The following is a 23,624-nucleotide window of genomic DNA, read 5'->3' as shown; positions in this document are numbered from 1 at the left end:
CATTTTCAGTTCATGGCTCTTCCCTTCGGGTTGGCCACAGCACCCCGGATCTTCACGAAGGTTCTAGGGTCCCTTCTGGCGGTTCTCAGGCCGCGGGGTATTGCAGTGGTGCCTTATCTCGACGATATTCTGATCCAGGCATCGTCTTGTCATTTGGCAAAGTCTCACACAGACATGGTCCTGTCCTTTCTGGAAGGTGAATCTAGAAAAGAGTTCATTAATTCCACAGACCAAGGTTCCCTTCCTTGGAACTCTAATAGATTCCATATCCATGAAAATTTTCTTGACAGAGGTCAGAAGGTTAAAGATTCTGAATACATGCCGAGCCCTTCAGTCCAATCCTCGGCCATCAGTGGCCCAGTGCATGGAGGTAATTGGATTGATGGTGGCGGCAATGGACATCATTACGTTTGCTCGTTTCCATCTCAGACTGCTACATCTGAGCATGCTCGGACAGTGGAATGGGGATTATACAAATTTATCTCCTCAGATAAATCTGGATCAGGAGACAAGAGACTCTCTTCTTTGGTGGTTGTCTCAGGATCATCTTTCCCAAGGGACGTGCTTCTGCAGACCCTCGTGAGTGATAGTAACAACGGACGCCAGCCTTCTAGGTTGGGGTGCAGTCTGGAATTCCCTGAAGGCTCAGGGTGTGTGGACTCAGTCAGAGTCACTTCTTCCAATCAATGTTCTGGAATTGAGAGCAATATTCAATGCGCTTCAGGCATGGCCTCAGTTGGCTTCGGCCAAGTTCATTCGCTTTCAGTCGGACAACATCACGACTGTGGCTTACATCAATCATCAGGGAGGAACAAGGAGTTCCTTAGCGATGACAGAGGTATCCAAGATAATTCGGTGGGCGGAGGCCCACTCTTGTTGTCTGTCAGCAATTTACATCCCCGGAGTGGACAACTGGGAAGTGGACTTTTTAAGCAGACAGACGTTTCATCCGGGGGAATGGGAACTCCATCCGGAGGTCTTTGCCTCTCTGATCCTCAGATGGGGCGGACCGGAGTTGGATCTGATGGCATCTCATCAGAATGCCAAACTCCCAAGATACGGATCCAGGTCAAGGGATCCTCAGGCCGAACTGATAGATGCCTTGGCAGTGCCTTGGTTGTTCAACCTAGCTTATGTGTTTCCACTGTTTGCTCTCCTGACCCGGGTGATTGTTCGGATCAAACAGGAGAGGGCTTCAGTAATTCTAATCGCGCCTGCGTGGCCTCGCAGGACTTGGTATGCCGATCTAGTGGACATGTCTTCTCTGCCGCCGTGGAAGCTTCCATTGAGGCAGGACTTTCTCATTCAGGGACCTTTCCAGCACCCAAATCTAGTTTCTCTGCAACTGACTGCTTGGAGATTGAACGCTTAATTTTATCTAAGTGGGGGTTCTCTGACTCGGTCATTGATACTTTGATTCAGGCACGTAAGCCTGTTACTAGAAAGATCTACCATAAGATATGTTGTAAATATCTTTATTGGTGCGAATCCAAGGGCTACTCATGGAGTAGAGTTAGGATTCCCAGGATATCTTTTCTCCAAGAAGGATTGGAGAAGTGGTTATCAGCAAGTTCCTTAAAGGGACACATTTCTTATTTGTCGATTTTACTACTCAAGCGTTTGGCAGATGTTCCAGACGTTCAGTCTTTTTGCCAGGCTTTGACCAGAATCAAGCCTGTGTTTAGACCAATTGCTCCACCCTGGAGTTTGAATTTAGTTCTTAATGTTCTTAAAGGGGTTCCGTTTGAACCCATGCATTCCATAGATATTAAGTTGTTATCTTGGAAAGTTTTGTTTTTGGTTGCTATTTCTTCTAAGAAGGAGCGTAAGTTGCATAACCTGGACGTGGTCCGTGCCTTGAAGCTTTACTTGCAGGCGACTAAAGATTTCCGTCAATCATCTATATTATTCATTGTTTATTCTGGACAGCGTAGGGGTCAGAAAGCTATGGCTACCTCTCTTTCTTTTTGGCTGAAGAGTATCATCCGTCTGGCTTAGGAGACTGCTGGTCAGCAGCCTCATGAAAGAATTACGGCTCATTCTACTAGGGCTGTGGCTTCCTCATGGGCATTTAAAAATGATGCTTCTGTTGAACAGATTTGCAAGGCTGCAACTTGGTCGTCTCTTCATATTTTTTCCAAATTTGATACTTTTGCTTCTTCTAAAGCTGTTTTTGGGAGAAAGGTTCTTCAAGCAGTGGTGCCTTCCGTTTAGGTTCCTGTCTTGTCCCTCCCTTTCATTCGTGTCCTATAGCTTTGGTATTAGTATCCCACAAGTAAGGATGAAATCCGTGGACTCGTCATATATTTGTAAAAGAAAAGGAAATGTATGCTTACCTGATCAATTTATTTCTTTTACGATATGACGAGTCCACGGCCCACCCTGTTATTTTTAAGACAGGTTTATATTTATTTTTATTAAACTTCAGTGACCTCTGCACCTTTAGCTTTTCCTTTCTCTTCCTAACTTCTGTCGAATGACTGGATTGGGAGGGAAGGGAGGAGCTATATATACAGCTCTGCTGTGGTGCTCTTTGCCACTTCCTGTTAGCAGGAGGATAAATCCCACAAGTAAGGATGAAATCCGTGGACTCGTCATATCGTAAAAGAAATAGATTTATCAGGTAAGCAAAAATTTCCTTTTATTAATATGAAACAGTTTTTTCCCCTATTAGTTAATGCATGGACAACACCTTTCTTTCCAGATTTTTTTTTTTCTAAGCAGTCGGTTAAAAATTTATTTTCAGAGGATTAAGTATATGGGAAGTGGGTAGTTGAGTTTTATTTTAAGGTTTTTAGTAAGCAAGAATATAAACCCCATAACGTCCTTTCTGTTATATTCTTGAATGAGATTTGGTTAGACAGAATTTAATAACAAATTAATTTTTTACAGTAAACCATAAAATAATTTATGAATTTAAGGTGTTTTAGTTACATTAAAAAAAAAAACTGCTGCTATCTTAATTTATAACTTTGTCAATTTTTTGTTTTTAGATTAAATGGAATCTGTATATTCAACCACAAAACATGTGTTGAACATGGATTTGAAGATTTCCCAAATTAATTGCCATCCACGTGACATTCTAGTGAATTTCCAAGGAAAATACTGCTCTGAATGTGAATTTGACTACCATATATTGCAAAATGAAATACAACTTGTTTGTAAAGAACATGTGAGTGTTAACATTGGAGAATTTTGCCTGGTCCAAGACAGAGAGTTTGGTACATGGCATCGAGGAAACGTTGTGAACAAAATAAATGAAAAATATGAAGTTTCCTTAATAGATAATGGAGATACTATAAAAGTTGATTCCATTCAAGTTGCTGCTGCTTTCGGTGAATTGTTTACACTTCCACCAAAAATTGTTAAAGGAGTTTTCTCAAATGTACTTCCTGTTGGAGAGACATGGAGTTCAAAAGCAGTAAATTATTTCTCTTCATTGGTTGGCCTACAAGTTAAAGGACATGTTCAAACATTCTTACCACGTCACACAGTTCTTTTGGAGATACCAAAGATTATAAATGAAGTTGTTTCATTAAATTTGGCAAAATATGTTGATACAGATTCCTTTTGTTTTTTAATAGAGATCTTACAGCAATCTCCAACTAGTTACCATTGCAAACAAATTTCAGACTTGCTGCCTAAGAAAATATTGCCTATCAATGTTTCTTTGTGTGCAGAGGATAATCTTCCCCAGTTTCAAAAAGTATTGGATCATCTTAAGCCACATGTGTCTATTGGCACAACACAAAAAGTAAAAATATCATCTGCACTAAGTGAAAAACGTTTTTACTGTCGCATTTTTTCATGGGAAAAAGAATTAAGTAATTTGATTACCGCTATGTGCTCATATTACGAGACCCTTAATGGAGACAACAACTCTGCTTTGGATAATTTTGGAGTGCTTTGTGCAGCAAAACGAAGAGATGGGTTGTGGCACAGAGGGGTAATTCAAAAGATTATTTCTGGTGATGAAATTAAAGTTTTTTTCATTGATTTTGGTAATAGCGAAACTGTGTCTTCATCGTATATACACAAGTTAAAATCAGACTTTCTATCTCTACCAATGATGGCAATCCCATGTTCATTGTCTGCCATGAATAACAATATAGAGGGGGTTAGAAACACTCAGTTATCACTACTTAAACATGGTCTTTTGGGACAGATAATTATCTCTCATATAGACACCTTTTGTAGAGAGGAGCATCTCTTTTACGTACAACTGTACAGTCAGGCTTATGAGCTTAGTACTGAATGTCATTTGACAAATGAGCAGGTTCCAGTGTTCTCATCAATTGCATATACAAACATTTGTGAGCGTCCAGTGGCTGAACACAAAAATAATAAAATAGAGTCCATAAGTTCATCACTTGCAGGCAAAGAGATGGTTTCCTTCAAAACTGTAAAAATGGAAATAGATTCAGTTCATGTAGCTTACATTGAGTATGCTTTGAATCCATCCAACTTCTGGATTAGAACTGATGAATATCAGAAGGAATTTGTTGACATGATGGAGGAAATTGCAGCAATATATAATCCCTGCAAACCTACTGAAAGGTTAATGGAAAATCCAAAACCGGGGGAACTTTGTTGTGCTCTATATGAAAAAGACATGCATTATTACAGAGCAGTTATTACGGAAGTTCATGATTTCGATATTTCTGTGTATTTTTTTGACTTTGGAAATACAGAAACTGTTTCATCCTATGGTGTTAAAATGTTACTACCACAATTCAGTACTTTGCCTGCGCTGGCTATGTGCTGCAGATTAGCTCATGCATGTCCTCCTGAAGATGTATGGGTGAAGAGTGCAAATGATTTTTTTAAACAAATAACTTCTGGAAAAGCTCTTCTTTGCCATGTTCTTGCGAAAAATAAATATACATATATTGTTGATATACGCCATTCAGAAAATTCAGAAAATTCAAATATTGTAACACTAATGGTGCAAGCTGGTCATGCAGAATACTGGGACATCGATCTCAATGCCAGTTTTTCAGATTCAGAAAATAGCTTTCAGTTGCAAAAAAGTTGTAAGAAACTAAAAGAGAGAAAGCCAAGATATACAAGTTCAGATTCTCCCATTTGTGTTTCAAAACCTCTTGCTCCTTGTAGAAGCAAAACTACACAGTCTCCTCAGACTCTTCATAGTGCAAATTCAAATTTACCTCGTCTTCAGTATAAAGAGTATGTGTTTAAGCCAGGAACATCCATGGATGTTATATGCTCTTCTGTGAACTCACCAGTGGACTTTTGGTGCCAACTACTTAGCAAAGCTTCTGAGTTAAAAGATTTGATGGAAGAAATCCAAAGCTACTATTCCACATGCAAAAATGAATATAAACATGGTCAGGAAGCTTGCATTGCAAAGGACTTATATTATGGACAGTATTACAGGGCATGTGTCATTCGCAAAGTGTCCACAAAGGAAGCAGAAGTGATTTTCGTTGACTATGGGAACTCTATAAAAGTTTCATTTTCAGACCTTAGAGAAATTCTACCATGTTTTCTTAAGCTGGAAGGTCAAGCATTTCGCTGTAGCTTGAGCAACTGTATTGCCCCTTGCAACTCTAATTCTAAATGGACTTCTGATGCTTGTCAGGATTTTAAAAAATTTGTTAATTCTTCTGCAACTGGAAAGATAAAATGTACAATCCATGCACTATTTAGTATGTCTACAGATCTTTGTAATGCTGTATCTTTGGAAAAGTCATTCCAGGATGCTTGCCAGTTTCTTGTTCATAAAGGGTACGCTGTCTTCTCACATTGTTCCATACCATCTGTTAAACTGCATACATATTTTTACTCTAATTTTGACATTAAGATTGGAGATCAAGAGCAGGTGTTTGTTACCTATATCTATAACATTGGGAAATTTTATTGTCAGCTTGTCAAAAATGCAAAAACTGTTGAAGCATTAATGAAAAGAGTTGCTGAAGTTGGCAAACAATCAAAATTTCAAAATGGTGCAAGGAAGCAAAGGATGTGTATTGTGAAGTATTTTGAGGATGGTAACTTTTACAGAGCACTGGCATGTCCTGTAGAATCATCATCCTTTTTTTTAGCCTTTTTTGTAGATTTTGGTAACAGTCAAATGGTATCTGACCATGAATTACTCCCTATTCCAGAAGGAGCCACGGATATTTGGTTTGAGCCAATGCAAGCTGTACAGTGTTACCTTCCTGAAATTAAAGAGGCTGTTATGACTGCAGAAGTGAAGAAATGGTTTGAGGAAAATTGTATCGGTATCCCGTTAAATGCTACTGTAACAGATATTGATTGCTATGGGCAACTAGGCTTGGAACTATGTAATGGAAATATCAACGTAAATAAAAAAATTAAGGAACTTCTTGGCATACCATTTAATTCAGAAAATCCGAAACATGTGCTGAAAACAAACATGACGGATATTGAAAAAACAAATCCAGCTATTGAACTTGCAGATGAAACACAGCTATCTAAACATGAAGAAAATCAGACTAATACAGTTCCATCAGTAAATCCAAAAGAAATGCTGCCACCTCTTGGTGAAAGAAAAAAAATATCTTTTCAAATATCAAAGCTAGTTCCTAAACCTCAGTTGCAGAAAAATGTTAATCAACACACACAGAAGTGTGTTCAGATTAATGGTAAATGTAACTTGGATACAAGCAGAACATGCAAAAAATACCAAGACCTTCCCAAAGCATTTATTGCAGCAGGTTCCAATCGCATTGTATATGTTTCTCATGTTAATGACCCTTCTAGTTTTTACATCCAGCTTGTGGAGAATGAGGAAAAGATTATGCAACTTGCAGAGGAGCTAAATAAAGGACCATCTTTATTTGAGACTTTTGCTAGAAACCATTTCAACAAAGGGGATTTAGTTGTAGCTCAGTATGAAGATGACATGGCTTTGTATAGGGCCAAGGTTAAAACCATTTTAAAAGACAACTCTTATGAGGTAGAATTTATTGATTATGGTAATTGTGCTAACGTTAAGGCCAAAAACATGTTTATTCTTCCAGATACATTTCTGTCTATTCCAAGATTATGTATATGGGTCTTTCTTAGTGGTGTTGAGACTTTGCAAATTGAAAGTGAAATTAATAAAGATATGATATCTTATTTTTTGGAAAAGGTTAGTGGGAAACCAATTTGCTGTGAATTTTTGAGCATGCAAGGCAGTCTCTGGGGAGTCAGTCTGACATGTAAAGGGGAATCTATTGCAGGTGAACTTAATCAAAGACTTAGAAAGTCCACACACAAAAAAGCAGAATATCATATCCAGCATCCTGTAAGTAGAAAATTAGATAAAAAAGAAAACTGTTCATTTAGTTGTGTTAAAAAATTTGAGAATGCAAATTTGCCTGTTGCAACCAAACCCGTAAATCAAATCCGTAGTCAAAAACTGCAACCTGGTCAGTTAGTAAAAGTAAAAAATATCTATTTCTCTGAATCTGGAGAGTTCTTTGTTACTTTGGCAGGAAATTATGTGGCCTCAAATAGTTTAAGGCGGCTGATTGGTATTGCTGTTAAGAAGGTTGATAATAGACTTACACCTACCAATATTACAAAGGGAATGATCTGTTTAGCAAAATCCGAGAAGAGGAAAACCTGGCTCCGGGCTTTTGTTGAAGAAATCTTTCAAAATAAGTTAAAAATGTTGGTTCTATTTATAGACTGTGGAGCACGTGAAATATTAAGTATGCACAATGCTAAAAAAATTGTTGGTGATCTAATGTGCATTCCCAAACAAACAATTTCCTGTAAATGGGTCTGGTTAGAAAAAATTGGCGAGGCATTGTTTAAAAAAGTACTAAATTCCCTTATGCACAAAGAAGTAAAAATTCTGATTCTTCATTTTATGACATCATGCAAGAGCTGGAAAGTAGAGATTTTAATAAAAGACTCACTGCTTATGGAATACTGTGATTTAGGAATGGAGCAAGCTTTCAACAATTGTGTAATTGAAAATGGTAACAAAGAAGATAATTTGTCATTTCACAAATATTCTATTAACGTTGCTTCTCTCCAAAGTCTAGAAATGTACAGTGGTTTTGTAACTGCAGCTTATGACCCTTCGGATTTCTTCCTTCAGTTAGATGACTCTATAGATACAATGAACAACTTGCTATCTTTATTAGACGGAGTTAATGATGATCTGTTACCTCTACCTGATGAGTTCATAAAGCCTGGTTGTATTTGCCTTACAAAGTGCTTTATTGACGAAGAGTGGTGTAGATCTAGAATTGTAAAAATTACAAATGACACAGTTTTGCTTATTCTTCTGGATTATGGTGTGTTAAAGACCATTTCTTCTACCGAAACGAACAGACTTAAAATTATTCCAAAAGACCTTGTATTTTTACCAACTCTAACCTATCCATGCACATTACATGGAGTGATTCCCAGCAGCGGAGTTCAATGGTCAAAGGAAGCAACTGACTTTTTCATATGTTGTATACAAAACCATGGTTTGACATTTCAAGTTATAAAATATAATTCCAAAAATCAATTGGAAGTTAAAGTATTTGGTAAAGATGGTCTAGCACAAAGATTAATTAGCAAGGGATTTGCAGTATCTTCAGATAAAGCATCAAAGGAAGCAATTACAGAAGGAATCACTACTGAAATGGCTTTTGATAATGTGAAGCTCCTTACAAATGGAGAAACAAATTCTCATAAGGTCCACAGTCAAGAGAAATCGGAGCACACCCTTTTACTTAATAAAAGTTTGGATGCCTACAGCTTGTGTGTGAATAAGAAGATGCTCCATAAATCAGACTTGCAGCAGGCTACGTATTCACAGCTTCTAAACAATGGAATGTCTCTATAATACTTTGTGGAAGAATATTTACATAGTAAGTATTGCATCATCTTTAATTATCATGAAAATGTAATGGCTTGCGTGACTATTTCCCAGTTGTTCTTTTGTTGCTATTTGTCTTCATTTCCTTGTTCAATATTTCCTGGAACCCCTACACTTCTTTTTTTTTTTGTCATTTTGGTATTTTCATTTATCTTGTCTACACACTTATTTTTAGAGCTTATATTCTGTGCTCTGGGGTACCTTTTTATAGAGTAAGGTTAGGGAAAGTGAGGGGATTTGTGGCATTTAAGCCAAGTGTAGAATTATACACTAAGGTAAAGATAGATAATTGGTTTTAAAATTACACTTTATTAAACATTTATGCAAAAAGACATTACCATGAGTGGGATGGTGTAAATAGTATAAGAGAATGGGTATATTTACTTCCAGACTTATTAATAATAACTATTTACCTTGCATCCACCCATTATTAAAAAGGGAAGAGAGATACATACGGCTAAATAGAGTAATGGGATAAGTCACTTCCAAGATTCTAATGATATATAGCCTTAGGTATGTAGCATCTCATAGATTAAAATTAGGGCTAGAGGCCTGGTAAGCTTGAGTCCAATCTAAATAGGTTAGGGATACTAAAGTCAGAAGTGCTCAGATAAACATTCATGTATTGATATACCAGTATTCACACTGATTAAGTCAGCAGGTACTCAGATTCACATTCATATATTCATATACCAGTATTCACACTGATTACACACTTAGGCTATGCGCTCAAAGGCGTCCTCCTACCTGCGTACTGCTTTGATCAAACAAAGTCAGCCGATTTCTGACTAGATCCCTACAAGATTAACTAAATAAACAATCCATACATATAGCAATTCACAAACAACACACGCTAAGAGTGTAAATAAGCATAGCTCTCAGATTCGGAATTCACATATGTTGTCTATGTAGGATATTGTGCATATCATCTGATGATATAAATGTATTCAAGTGAGTTAACAGGGACATAACACGTCAAAACGCCAAAGCATTAATATACAGACCCCTGTTAGGGGAATCCGTAAGGTATGGCAACAAAATCCCCAGGGCAGTGTAGATTACAAAATGCCCGCTGGAAATTAGCTATGTGTGGAGAGTTAGGACTCGCTGTGTACCAAGCCCCGCCCGCCGACGCGTTTCCGTCACTGCAACTTGACTTCGTCAGGGCATAGGGCTGGCCCAGCGTTAGATTACGCTCTATATGCTGTCTAGGTTGTCATGGTAACGTATTTGTTACTGGTTTCAATGTTGCGGATGTGTAGATACCGCCTGGCCTATCATAAGCATTGCGACTAATCCTGTTTGTTTACGTCTCATTATTTATAAATGCATTGCCAAAATTTAATGTTAATCTTCATCTGCAATGGAGCTATTTGTCAACATTCATTATTGCGCTTAACCAACTGGTGATTACTTCGCAATCTGTGCCGTTTTTGCAAAGGCATGTCTCATAGAGGGTTTTTCATGTTTTATTATTTCGGATAATATAGCCCAATTATCTAGGTCACAACATATCCGACAAATGGTAGCTGGTGATCACATATCTTACAGAAATTTAAAATATATATTAGCAGTGGTACCAAATTGGACTTGTAAGAAAGGGTGTGAATTCATAATGATGATTAGTAAATACATGCACACATATATGTATATAAGGTCAGGAAGGAGTTTACATACTTAATATCTATATGTGTTTACATTATCCATATTATTGCTTATTAGGAGTAACAAAGGCAGTTGGTATAATACTCTGACAATGTTTACTGCTGGTCTGCATAACTGAAGGGTATTAGGGATACACAACATTGTATCACATCAGTGAAGTTATACTGCAGATCTAAACATTCTTTCAACGCAAAATTCTTGATCTTAATCACCCACCCAGTGAGTGAGGCTTAGGGATTGGATTCCCTATTTCATAGTTTATAACAGTGATGCCCGTATCATTGAATATATACAGAATGGTCAACAGCGAGTTCCAAGGCTAAAGGGTAGTATGATCTAACTATGTGTTTAAGAGATCTTTATGTTTATTCCTGAGTTGCGTATACAGCCCTGTTTCATTATATATGTATCTCTTATAGTTTTATGCTCCAAATATGAAAACTCTTTAACATAAATCATATGAAAAGGCTTTATATGAGCACTATTACCCTGCCCAGTCAACACAAAAAGTAAGACTACATGTAGTGAACTCCCAATCTCATAGAAAGCATTTGTATGATGTTGCCTCATTCAGTCCTCTTGGGGCTACAGATTGTAATTCATGAATCCATCTGCATTCTTTCTGTAATAGCAATTTATTAATGTCACCTGGTCTACCTTTTATTTTTAGTTGCTCCATTGCAAAAAAGAAAATATCATATTTGTGTCCCTGGTGTACATTGTTCATATGTTGTGCCACCGGTACATTCCTGTTCCATTTTATATCGCCCATATGTTCCAGGACTCTAGTCCGTAGCTCTCTTGAGGTTTCACCTACATAGATTCTTGGGCACCCACATATTGCCACGTAGATAACTCTTTTTGATCTACAATTTAGAAAGTCTTTGATTTCATATTGTTTTTTTGTTAGGGGATGTTCAAAGATTTTAGTCAGGGTCATGTTTTTGCATGCTTGGCATCTACCACATTTGTGAAAGCCTTTGGTCTCTCTGAGCCAAGTTCTAGGTTGATCCTTAGAGTAGTGGCTGTCTATTAAGATATCTTTGAGATTCTTTGATCTTCTATAGGTTATCAAAGGCTTGGCAGTGATTACTTCTCTTAGTTCTTCGTCTTCATGTAGTACATGCCAGTGTCTTTGAAAGATGTTTCTGATGCTTAGATTTTTATCATCAAAAGTGCCTATTACTCTTATAGGCTGTAACTCGTTCACTTCTTTGTCTTTTATGGTTTTTTGATTTTCCAAAAGTGACACTCTATCCAGAGCTTTTGCTCTTTGATATGCCCTTTTTAAGCATCTCCCTGGGTATCCCCTTTCTTTGAATCTCTTCCTCAGTTCCCCAGCTTCTCTTTCAAAGTCTAATTCAGTGCTGCAATTACGTCTGGCTCTCAAATATTGCCCATATGGTATGCCCAATTTTTGTTTTTTTGGGTGAAATCTCTCCCATTGTAAGAGGCTATTCGTGGATGTCTCTTTTCTGTATAGTTTGGTATTAAAAGTACCGTTCATCTCTTTTCTAATTTCTAAATCCAGAAAGGCTACTTGGGTAGGATCAATTGTTGAGGTATATTTCATACCATCTGTATTGTTATTAAGCCACTGCATGAAGTTACTAAAGTCCTTTTGTGTGCCAGTCCATAGAATCAGAACATCGTCTATGTATCTAATGTACAGATCCATAAATTTCATATAAGGATTTGTGTCTTGGTTCAGGATACTTTTATGTTCTATCCACCCCAGAAATATATTTGCATAGGTTGGGACACAGCATGTGCCCATTGCTGTGCCCCTTTTCTGCAGGTATGTTTTGTGATTAAACAGAAAATAATTATGTTTCAATACATAATCTAGAAGATCAATTATGAAATCGTCTTCCTCACTTCCTTTGGGGTTGATTGTTCTTTGAAAAAATGCAACAGCTTCTAAGCCTAAGTTGTGAGAAATGTTGGAGTATAAACTCTCAACATCAATACTGGCTAGTAGGGTGTTCTCATCAACTCTGATGTCAGCTAAACATTGTAGTACATCTTTTGTATCTTGTACATATGATGTCAGGGTATGTACAAAGTGTCTCAATTTTTTATCTAAAAATATGCTGGCATTCTCTGTAATACACCCATTACCCGATACAATGGGTCTACCGGGTGGTTTCTCCATATTTTTGTGAACTTTAGGTAGGCTATAGAAGGTTGCAATTCTGGGTACAGTGTTGTACATAAACAGGTATTCTGCTTTTGTTATCACTCTCTCTTGTAGGCCTCTATCTAACAGAGATTTCAATTCTTTACCGAAAGTTTCTGTTGGATCTTTTGATAAGACTCTATAATTCTCCACATTCTCTAGAATATCCATACACATTTGTTCATACTGTGTATTGTTCATAATAACCATATTCCCACCCTTGTCAGCGTTTTTAATAGTAATTTCCTTGTTAGATTTCAATTCTTTTAGAGCACTACGTTCTTTGTAGCTAAGATTTTTCTTAATTTTGCTTTTTGGATTCAGGCCCTCTATTTCTGTTGTAACTAAGGAAACAAACTTATTTATTACAGGGTATTTTGAGATGGATGGCATAAATTTGCTTTTAGGTTTTGCTGCACTCTCTTTCCTTGTATTTGACGTATCATCATTTTCATTCAGAAGTGTTAGCATTAAATTAACCATTTCATGGTCCTCTTGTTCAATACCCATATCATTAAGTGAGTTTGTATTGGTCATTTTGTGAAACTTGTGTAGAGCTAACTTTCTGGCAAAGAGGTGTGTATCCTTTATCCAATTAAATGTATCAAAATGAGGGGTAGGTATGAACGTTGATCCTTTAGATAATAATGTATGGTGTTCACTCGCTAGAGTTGTGTATGTCAGATTAATAATTTGTAGATGTTCCTTATTTATTTCTGTTTGGGGGTTTTGATTTGTTTTGTTGTCTTGTTCTTATTGATCTCTTTGGAGGGAACAAGTCCTTCTCTAAAAAAATCCTTGTTATAGAAGGTTCGATTATGGCTGTACTTGCTACTGGTGGCTGACTAACTTCTTCATCTGAAGGTTCAGAATCAGTAGTGGAATTATCAGGAGTAGTGTTTTTGTTACTACCTCTTGTGTCTTGTATGTGTCTGAAATTCCTACGTTTTTGATTTGACTTGTAAATATTACCCTTCTGGTGATCAGATCAATCTCTTTGTAGTTTTCTGTTTTTGGCTTCACTAAGTTCTTCCTTTAGTTTATCTATATGAAATTTCAATTTCACATCTAATGTCTCAAAGTCTTTGAGTGGTAAATTTATTTGTTTGTATCTTTGCTTCATCTATTAACTTAGTTAGATGTTCATATTGTTTTCTTTCATACTCTAATGTTAACTTCATTAGGTCTAGAGAACATTGTGTGAGAATTTCTTGCCATCTTAATACAAAGTTTTCGTCTGATATGTGAAAAGAGGGTGCTAGCTGAATCCTGAGTCCTCTCGGGATTAGTTTATTTTTGACATAACTTTCTAGGCTAAAAACTTCCCAGAATGATTTTACTTGTTTCTTCATTATTTTGGCAATGCTTTTAAAAGCTTCTTCAATATTGGTTGCTTGTGGGCATATATTCCCAACATTTAGAGTGAAGACTCTCTCTGCTTCTTGTTTCCATTGATCAAAATCTATAGTGGAAGATAGATAGCCGGCCATTGCTACCTAACTGAATACCACCCAGTTCCCAAATTCGTGGATGTGAATTGAATCACTTGTAATAATAGAGTAAGGTTAGGGAAAGTGAGGGGATTTGTGGCATTTAAGCCAAGTGTAGAATTATACACTAAGGTAAAGATAGATAATTGGTTTTAAAATTACACGTTGCAGTGACGGAAACGCGTCGGTGGGCGGGGCTTGGTACACAGCAAGTCCTAACTCTCCGCACATAGCTAATTTCCAGCGGGCATTTTGTAATCTACACTGCCCTGGGGATTTTGTTGCCATACCGGTCTGTATATTAACGCTTTGGCGTTTTGACGTGTTATGTCCCTGTTAACTCACTTGAATACATTTATATCATCAGATGATATGCACAATATCCTACATAGACAACATATGTGAATTCCGAATCTGAGAGCTATGCTTATTTACACTCTTAGCGTGTGTTGTTTGTGAATTGCTATATGTATGGATTGTTTATTTAGTTAATCTTGTAGGGATCTAGTCAGAAATCGGCTGACTTTGTTTGATCAAAGCAGTACGCAGGTAGGAGGACGCCTTTGAGCGCATAGCCTAAGTGTGTAATCAGTGTGAATACTGGTATATGAATGTGAATCTGAGTACCTGCTGACTTAATCAGTGTGAATACTGGTATATCAATACATGAATGTTTATCTGAGCACTTCTGACTTTAGTATCCCTAACCTATTTAGATTGGACTCAAGCTTACCAGGCCTCTAGCCCTAATTTCTCTTGTAGTGTATTCAGTCCACGGGTCATCCATTACTTATGGGATATATTCCCTTCCCAACAGGAAGTTGCAAGAGGATCACCCAAGCAGAGCTGCTATATAGCTCCTCCCCTCACATGTCATATCCAGTCATTCTCTTGCAACTTAATAGATAGGACGTTGTGAGAGGTCTGTGGTGTTTTTATACTTAGTTTATTTCTTCAATCAAAAGTTTGTTATTTTAAAATGACACCGGAGTGTGTTGTTTATTCTCAGGCAGTATTTGGAAGAAGAATCTGCCTGATTTTTCTATGATCTTAGCGGCAGTAACTAAGATCCACTGGCTGTTCTCGCATATTCTGAGGAGTGGGGTAACTTTCAGAAAGGGAATAGCGTGCGGGGAACCCTGCAAACAAGGTATGTGCAGTAAATTATTTTTCTAAGGAATGGAATTGACTAAGAAAATACTGCTGATACCGATGTAATGTAAGTAAAAGCCTTTAATACAGTGAGAGCGACTGTTAGCAGGCTGGTTTAAATATATACAGTAAAGTAATTTTCTAAGGCATGGAATTTGACTGAGAAAATGCTATTATACTGAAGTGATGTTATAAGCCTTAAATGCAGTAGGAAACTGGTATCAGGCTTATCAATAGAAATACATGCTCCCTAAAAAAAAGGGATGTTTAAAACGATTTTGCTGGCATGTTTAATCATTTTGTGAGGTACTTTGGTGATAAAACTTGTTGGGGCATAAAATTTTTCCACATGGCTGACAATATTTCTGCATAGAAACAGTTAACTAAAACTCCCAATATTGTAATATTGAGTAGGAGGGGCTTATTTTAGCGCTCTTTTGACGCAGTAAAAATTCAGGCTCTGGCTTCCTTCTGCTTGACCCGGGTCATCTCCAGACAGCTTAAGGGACTTCAAAAGTCATTTTGAGGGAGGTAATCAGTCACAGCAGACCTGTGACAGTGGTTTTTTTTTTGTGACTGTATTAAAAAACGTTTTTTGCTTATAAAAACCGTTTGGGTTTTAAGGGGTTAATCATCCATTTGCAAGTGGGTGCAATGCTTTGCTAACTTAATACATTTACTGTGAAAATTTGTTTGCTATAACTGATTTGGTTCATTGTTATTTCAACTGTGACACTTTTCTGTGCTTCTTAAAGGCACAGTAGCGTTTTTCCTTATTACTTGTAAAATTATTTACAGTGTTTTCCAAGTCTGCTAGTCTTATTGCTAGTCTGTTTAAACATGTCTAACACAGATGAATCTGTTTGTTAACTATGTTTAAAGGCCACTGTGGAGCCCCACAGAAACTTGTGTACTAAATGTATTGATTTCACTTTAAATAATAGAGGTCAGTCTTTATCTATAAAGGAATTATCACCAGACAACGAGGGGGAAGTTATGCCGACTAACTCTCCTCACGTGTCAGTACCTTCGCCTCCCGCTCAGGAGGCGTGTGATATTGTGGCGCCAAGTGCATCAGGGACGGCCATACAAATCACCTTACAAGACATGGCTAATATTATGAATAATACCCTGACAGAAGTATTATCTAAATTGCCAGAATTAAGAGGCAAGCGCGATTGCTCTGGGGTAAGAGTAGAGCGCGCTGGTGCTACAAGAGCCATGTCCGATACTGCGTCACAGTTTGCAGAACATGAGGACGGAGAGCTTCATTCTGTAGGTGACGGATCTTATCCAGGGAAACCGGATTCAGAGATCTCTAATTTTAAATTTAAGCTTGAGAACCTCCGTGTATTGCTAGGGGAGGTTTTAGCGGCTCTGAATGACTGTAACACAGTTGCGATTCCAGAGAAATTATGTAGGCTGGATAGATACTATGCAGTACCGGTGTGTACTGACGTTTTTCCTATACCTAAAAGGCTTACAGAAATTATTAGCAAGGAGTGGGATAGACCTGGTGTGCCCTTTTCCCCACCTCCTATTTTTAGAAAAATTTTTCCAATAGACGCCACTACACGGGACTTATGGCAGACGGTCCCTGAGGTGGAGGGAGCAGTTTCTACTTTAGCTAAGCGTACCACTATCCCAGTGGAGGATAGTTGTGCTTTTTCGGATCCAATGGATAAAAAATTAGGTTACCTTAAGAAAATGTTTGTTCAACAAGGTTTTATCTTACAGCCCCTTGCATGTATTGCGCCTGTCACTGCTGCTGCGGCATTCTGGTTTGAGTCTCTAGAAGAGGCCATTCACTCAGCTCCATTGGATGAAATTATGGACAAGCTTAAAGCACTTAAGCTAGCTAATGCATTTGTTTCTGATGCCATTGTACATTTAACCAAACTAACGGCTAAGAACTCCGGATTCGCCATCCAGGCGCGCAGAGCGCTATGGCTTAAATCCTGGTCAGCTGACGTGACTTCTAAATCTAAATTGCTGAATATTCCTTTCAAGGGGCAAACCTTATTCGGGCCCGGCTTGAAAGAAATTATCGCTGACATTACTGGAGGTAAGGGTCATACTCTTCCTCAGGACAGGGCCAAACCAAAGGCCAAACAGTCTAATTTTCGTGCCTTTCGAAACTTCAAGGCAGGAGCAACGTCAACTTCCTCCGCTCCAAAACAGGAAGGAACTGTTGCTCGTTACAGACAGGCCTGGAAAACTAACCAGTCCTGGAACAAGGACAAGCAGGCCAGAAAACCTGCTACTGCCCCTAAGACAGCATGAAGGGATGGCCCCCTATCCGGAAACGGATCTAGTGGGGGGCAGACTTTCTCTCTTCGCCCAGGCGTGGGCAAGAGATGTCCAGGATCCCTGGGCGTTGGAGATCATATCTCAGGGATATCTTCTGGACTTCAAGGCTTCTCCTCCTCAAGGGAGATTTCATCTTTCAAGGTTATCAGAAAACCTGATAAAGAAAGAGGCATTCCTACGCTGCGTACAAGACCTCCTAGTAATGGGAGTGATCCATCCAGTTCCGCGGACGGAACAAGGACAGGGATTTTATTCCAATCTGTGGTTCCCAAAAAAGAGGGAACCTTCAGACCAATCTTGGATCTAAAGATCTTAAACAAATTCCTCAGAGTTCCATCTTTCAAAATGGAAACTATTCGGACCATCCTACCCATAATCCAAGAGGGTCAGTACATGACCACAGTGGACTTAAAGGATGCCTACCTTCACATACCGATTCACAAAGATCATCATCGGTTCCTAAGATTTGCCTTTCTAGACAGGCATTACCAATTTGTAGCTCTTCCCTTCGGATTGGCTACGGCCCCGAGAATCTTTACAAAGGTTCTGGGCTCTCTTCTGGCGGTTCTAAGACCGCGAGGCATAGCGGTGGCTCCGTATCTAGACAACATCCTGATACAGGCGTCAAGCCTTCAAATTGCCACGTCTCATACAGAGATAGTCCTGGCCTTTCTAAGGTCGCATGGGTTGAAGGTGAACGTGGAAGAGTTCTCTATCACCACTCACAAGAGTCTCCTTCCTAGGGACTCTGATAGATTCTGTAGAGATGAAAATTTACCTGACGGAGGCCAGGTTATCAAAACTTCTAAATGCTTGCCGTGTCCTTCATTCCATTCCACGCCCGTCAGTGGCTCAGTGCATGGAAGTAATCGGCTTAATGGTAGCGGCAATGGACATATTGCCATTTGCGCGCCTGCATCTCAGACCGCTGCAATTGTGCATGCTGGGTCAGTGGAATGGGGATTACTCAGATTTGTCCCCCCTACTAAATCTGGATCAAGAGACCAGAGATTCTCTTCTCTGGTGGCTATCTCGGGTCCATCTGTCAAAGGGTACGACCTTTCGCAGGCCAGATTGGACGATTGTAACAACAGTTGTCAGCCTTCTAGGCTGGGGCGCAGTCTGGAACTCCCTGAAGGCTCAGGGATCGTGGACTCAGGAGGAGAAACTCCTCTCAATAAATATTCTGGAGTTAAGAGCTATATTCAATGCTCTTCTAGCTTGGCCTCAGTTAGCAACACTGAGGTTCATCAGATTTCAGTCGGACAACATCACGACTGTGGCTTACATCAACCATCAAGGGGGAACCAGGAGTTCCCTAGCGATGTTAGAAGTCTCAAAGATAATTCGCTGGGCAGAGTCTCACTCTTGCCACTTGTCAGCGATCCACATCCCAGGCGTGGAGAACTGGGAGGCAGATTTTCTAAATCGTCAGACTTTTCATCCGGGGGAGTGGGAACTCCATCCGGAGGTGTTTGCTCAACTGGTCCATCGTTGGGGCAAACCAGAACTGGATCTCATGGCGTCTCGCCAGAACGCCTAGCTTCCTCGTTACGAATCCAGGTCCAGGGACCCGGGAGCGACGCTGATAGATGCTCTAGCAGCTCCTTGGTTCTTCAACCTGGCTTATGTGTTTCCACCGTTTCCTCTGCTCCCTCGACTGATTGCCAAGATCAAACAGGAGAGAGCATCGGTGATTCTGATAGCGCCTGCATGGTCACGCAGGACCTGGTATGCAGACCTAGTGGACAAGTCGTCCTGTCCACCATGGACTCTACCTTTGAGGCAAGACCTTCTAATACAAGGTCCTTTCAATCATCCAAATCTAATTTCTCTGAGACTGACTGCATGGAGATTGAACGCTTGATCCTATCAAAGCGTGGTTTCTCCGAGTCAGTTATTGATACCTTAATACAGGCACGAAAGCCTGTTACCAGGAAAATCTACCATAAGATATGGCGTAAATACCTTTATTGGTGCGAATCCGAGAGTTACTCATGGAGTAAGGTTAGGATTCCTAGAATATTGTCCTTTCTCCAAGAGGGTTTAGAAAAAGGCTTATCAGCTAGTTCTTTAAAGGGACAGATCTCTGCTCTGTCTATCCTTTTGCACAAGCGTCTGGCAGAAGTTCCAGGTGTCCAGGCTTTTTGTCAGGCTTTGGTTAGGATTAAGCCTGTGTTTAAAACTGTTGCTCCACCGTGGAGCTTAAACTTGGTTCTGAAAGTTCTTCAAGGAGTTCCGTTTGAACCCCTTCATTCCATTGATATTAAACTTTTATCTTGGAAAGTTCTGTTTTTGATGGCTATCTCCTCGGCTCGAAGAGTCTCGGAGTTATCCGCCTTACATTGTGATTCTCCTTATCTGATTTTCCATTCAGACAAGGTAGTTCTGCGTACTAAACCTGGGTTTTTACCTAGTCTCTAACAGGAATATCAATCAGGAGATTGTTGTTCCATCATTATGTCCTAATCCTTCTTCAAAGAAGGAACGACTTTTGCATAATCTGGACGTAGTCCGTGCCCTAAAATTCTATTTACAGGCAACTAAAGATTTTCGTCAATCTTCTTCCCTGTTTGTCGTTTACTCTGGACAGAGGAGAGGTCAAAAAGCTTCGGCAACCTCTCTCTCCTTTTGGCTTCGTAGCATAATACGTTTAGCCTATGAGACTGCTGGACAGCAGCCCCCTGAAAGAATTACAGCTCATTCCACTAGAGCTGTGGCTTCCACCTGGGCCTTTAAGAATGAGGCCTCTATTGAACAGATTTGCAAGGCTGCGACTTGGTCTTCGCTTCACACCTTTTCAAAATTTTACAAATTTGACACTTTTGCTTCTTCTGAGGCTGTTTTTGGGAGAAAGGTTCTACAGGCAGTGGTTCCTTCCGTTTAAGTTCCGGCCTTGTCCCTCCCATCATCCGTGTACTTTAGCTTTGGTATTGGTATCCCATAAGTAATGGATGACCCGTGGACTGAATACACTTAACAAGAGAAAACATAATTTATGCTTACCTGATAAATGTATTTCTCTTGTAGTGTATTCAGTCCACGGCCCGCCCTGTCTTTTTTAAGGCAGATCTAAATTTTAATTAAAACTCCAGTCACCACTGCACCCTATGGTTTCTCCTTTCTCGTCTTGTTTCGGTCGAATGACTGGATATGACATGTGAGGGGAGGAGCTATATAGCAGCTCTGCTTGGGTGATCCTCTTGCAACTTCCTGTTGGGAAGGGAATATATCCCATAAGTAATGGATGACCCGTGGACTGAATACACTACAAGAGAAATAAATTTATCAGGTAAGCATAAATTATGTTTTTAATCTATGAGATGCTACATACCTAAGGCTATATATCATTAGAATCTTGGAAGTGACTTATCCCATTACTCTATTTAGCCGTATGTATCTCTCTTCCCTTTTTAGTAATGGGTGGATGCAAGGTAAATAGTTATTATTAATAAGTCTGGAAGTAAATATACCCATTCTCTTATACTATTTACACCATCCCACTCATGGTAATGTCTTTTTGCATAAATGTTTAATAAAGTGTACCTTTTATAGATATGGGTTTGGTACAGCTGTTTGAAGTTGGCACCACTTGTAATTTAAAGTGATAGTAAACTCTCCCCTTTGTATAAACAGACCCGGAATGTTGTTGATATTTTAGATGCAGTGTAATTCATCAGTTGTAATGAAGATACGCTTTAACTTAATTTTTAATGTAGATATTAAATTTAAATACTCTTCAATCCGGCTGCTTACTTCAAACAAATATTTTTTTTGTGAACTAACGTTTTGAACTGTTTTCCAATTAGCACTCTAGCCATATGGCACTTTCGTTGCAGCTAGGGTTCTGATTGGAGAACAGTTCAAACTGTTAGCTCACAAAAAAAGATTTGTTTTGAAGTGGGCAGTCTGAGCGCCGGGGTATTTGAATTTTATATCTACATTAAAAAGTAACTTCATTACAACTGAATTACACTCCCATCTGCTTACATTCTGGATCTGTTTATCCAAAGGGGAAAGTTTACTATCACTTTAATCTTAAATACGATTGTACCATTTGTTTGTGCTGCAAAAGTTAACTTTTATGCCGGTTTGGTTTAAGAGATATTGCACTTTATATTTAATGCCATGTGACCTCAATCTCTGCCCACGTTGCACTCTATGTAATTAAATTGTGAATAGAAATATACCATTCTTTTGGGCTCATTTGCTCCAAAAAAATTATTATATTTTGGACCCTGTGCCCTCAGTCGCCACACACTTTATATTTGTGCTGAAAAAAAATTAACATCTGGTTTTGGATATATTGCACGTTATATTCTATGTGAACTCAATTTCCTCTCACTTTGCACCCCATGTGGTAGCGCTTGCTGATTGGTGGCTAAAATGTAACCACCAATAAGCAAGTGCTACCCAGGAATCTGAACCAAAAATGTGCCAGCTCATAAGCTTATATTCCTCCTTTTTCAAATAAAGATACCAGAAGAATGAAGAAAATTTGATAATAGGAGTAAATTAGATAGTTTCTTAAAATTGCATGCTCTATCTGAATCATGCAAGAAAATTTTTTTTGGGTTCAGTATCCCTTTAACTAATGTAAAAGATATGTTATACTACCTAGGACATTTCTAAGAAGTTTAATGGAATATAAAGATCAAAACTGAAAATGTATTTGGGTTCAGTATCTCTTTAAAGTGTTTACATTTAAAACTGAGAAAAAAATAGCCTGTTAAAATTCTTTGTGTGAAAAGAACATACTAAATAAAATCTGTACTGTAACATACTCTGCCACAGGTCGATAGGGACAACACCTATAGCTTTATTGGTGGAGAGAGACAAGCAGTATCAAGAAAAACAAGCAAACATTTATTGGCATTTTATTGGCAGTGATGTAGTTACTAGTTCCTGTATTGAAGGTGGAGAACTTTTCTGTAAGGGTTTGTAGATCGTATTGCATAATGTGACTTCTTTCAACATAAACATGTTTTAGAACAATTTTGACTTAATGATAGAGAAAGAGGGAAATTTAAAGGGAATGTATTTCCTTGTGTTTCAGGTCACCTCTGGCAGGACACTAAGCTGGGTAAGTTCTGAATTTGTATCTCCTTTTTAACTCTAATGGCTTGTTGCCTAATAGAGAAGGTTGTATAACCATATTATCTACAGATTGGGGTTATCATGGACTCCAGGGTCAACAAGAGAGTCTCAACTATGAGATGGTGTTTTTTTGCAAACTGTTGTATTCAGTTGGGCACCTTATTTCATTATATTATAATTCTCTCAGATGTACCCTCCTGTATCATGGGGCTAGTTGCCTACTGTAATGTATTTTGGTGCCTACATGTTTGCATTCAATCTAATGGGGCTAATGGTATGGTCACATCAGATTCTCCATACAGTTTTCTCCTTGGAAGCTCCTCTAATTATGGAGGTCCTGCGGAGGTTAGGGTTAACCTTTTTCCCACCGCAGGATTGTTTTGGCACATGCTCCATCCACTCAATTTGGTCATGCTATGTGCACAACTGTAATCCTGAACGGCACGGTTACTGCACGGAGGCGACGTGCTTCATGCACACCTCAGAAGACTGAGGGAGGAGCCAGAGCTCCTCTGATTGGAGTGATTGCCGCACGGAGGCGAAGTTACCGCAGAAGGTGGTACGGCTCCTCATAATAGAGCGCTCTTATATAGTGTAAGGTATGATTTCCATAATGTCCATATATTTTACATTTGACCTATACACAGCACGGTTTGGGATCTGAGTCCTAACCATAGCTACTCCTTTTATTGATGTTCCATCGTGTGATGGCTTCTGCTATATACTTAATGCACTTTCTGTGGGTAATTGGTGCCAAGAGTAGTGTAATAAGTGTCAAATTGATATTCTCATGAGGGACTCTCCTGGGATATTTATTGCTTTCAATAATCTTGCTTCTCATATTCTCATTATAAGCACAATCAGCAGGCCATTGTTATAC

The 23,624-nt window shown here is 38.8% G+C and overlaps 1 protein-coding gene across 1 annotated transcript; it reads left to right on the top strand.

Annotated features, from left to right (window-relative positions):
* Nucleotides 1–3,037: 3,037 nt before the first annotated feature.
* On the top strand, nt 3,038–8,818 carry TDRD15 (tudor domain containing 15). Its single transcript, XM_053711194.1, has one exon. The coding sequence runs from the start codon at nt 3,038–3,040 to the stop codon at nt 8,816–8,818; it is 5,781 nt and encodes a 1,926-aa protein (XP_053567169.1).
* Nucleotides 8,819–23,624: the final 14,806 nt, after the last annotated feature.

Source organism: Bombina bombina, chromosome 4 (assembly GCF_027579735.1).
Source record: "Bombina bombina isolate aBomBom1 chromosome 4, aBomBom1.pri, whole genome shotgun sequence".
Taxonomy (NCBI): domain Eukaryota; kingdom Metazoa; phylum Chordata; class Amphibia; order Anura; family Bombinatoridae; genus Bombina; species Bombina bombina.
The sequence above is the reverse complement of the archived record's forward strand: the minus strand, read 5'-3'. Positions and strand labels throughout refer to the sequence as shown.

Excerpts from the sequence above, each read along its gene's own strand:
- TDRD15 (XM_053711194.1), top strand. The coding sequence starts at position 3,038 with ATGGATTTGAAGATTTCCCAAATTAATTGCCATCCACGTGACATTCTA.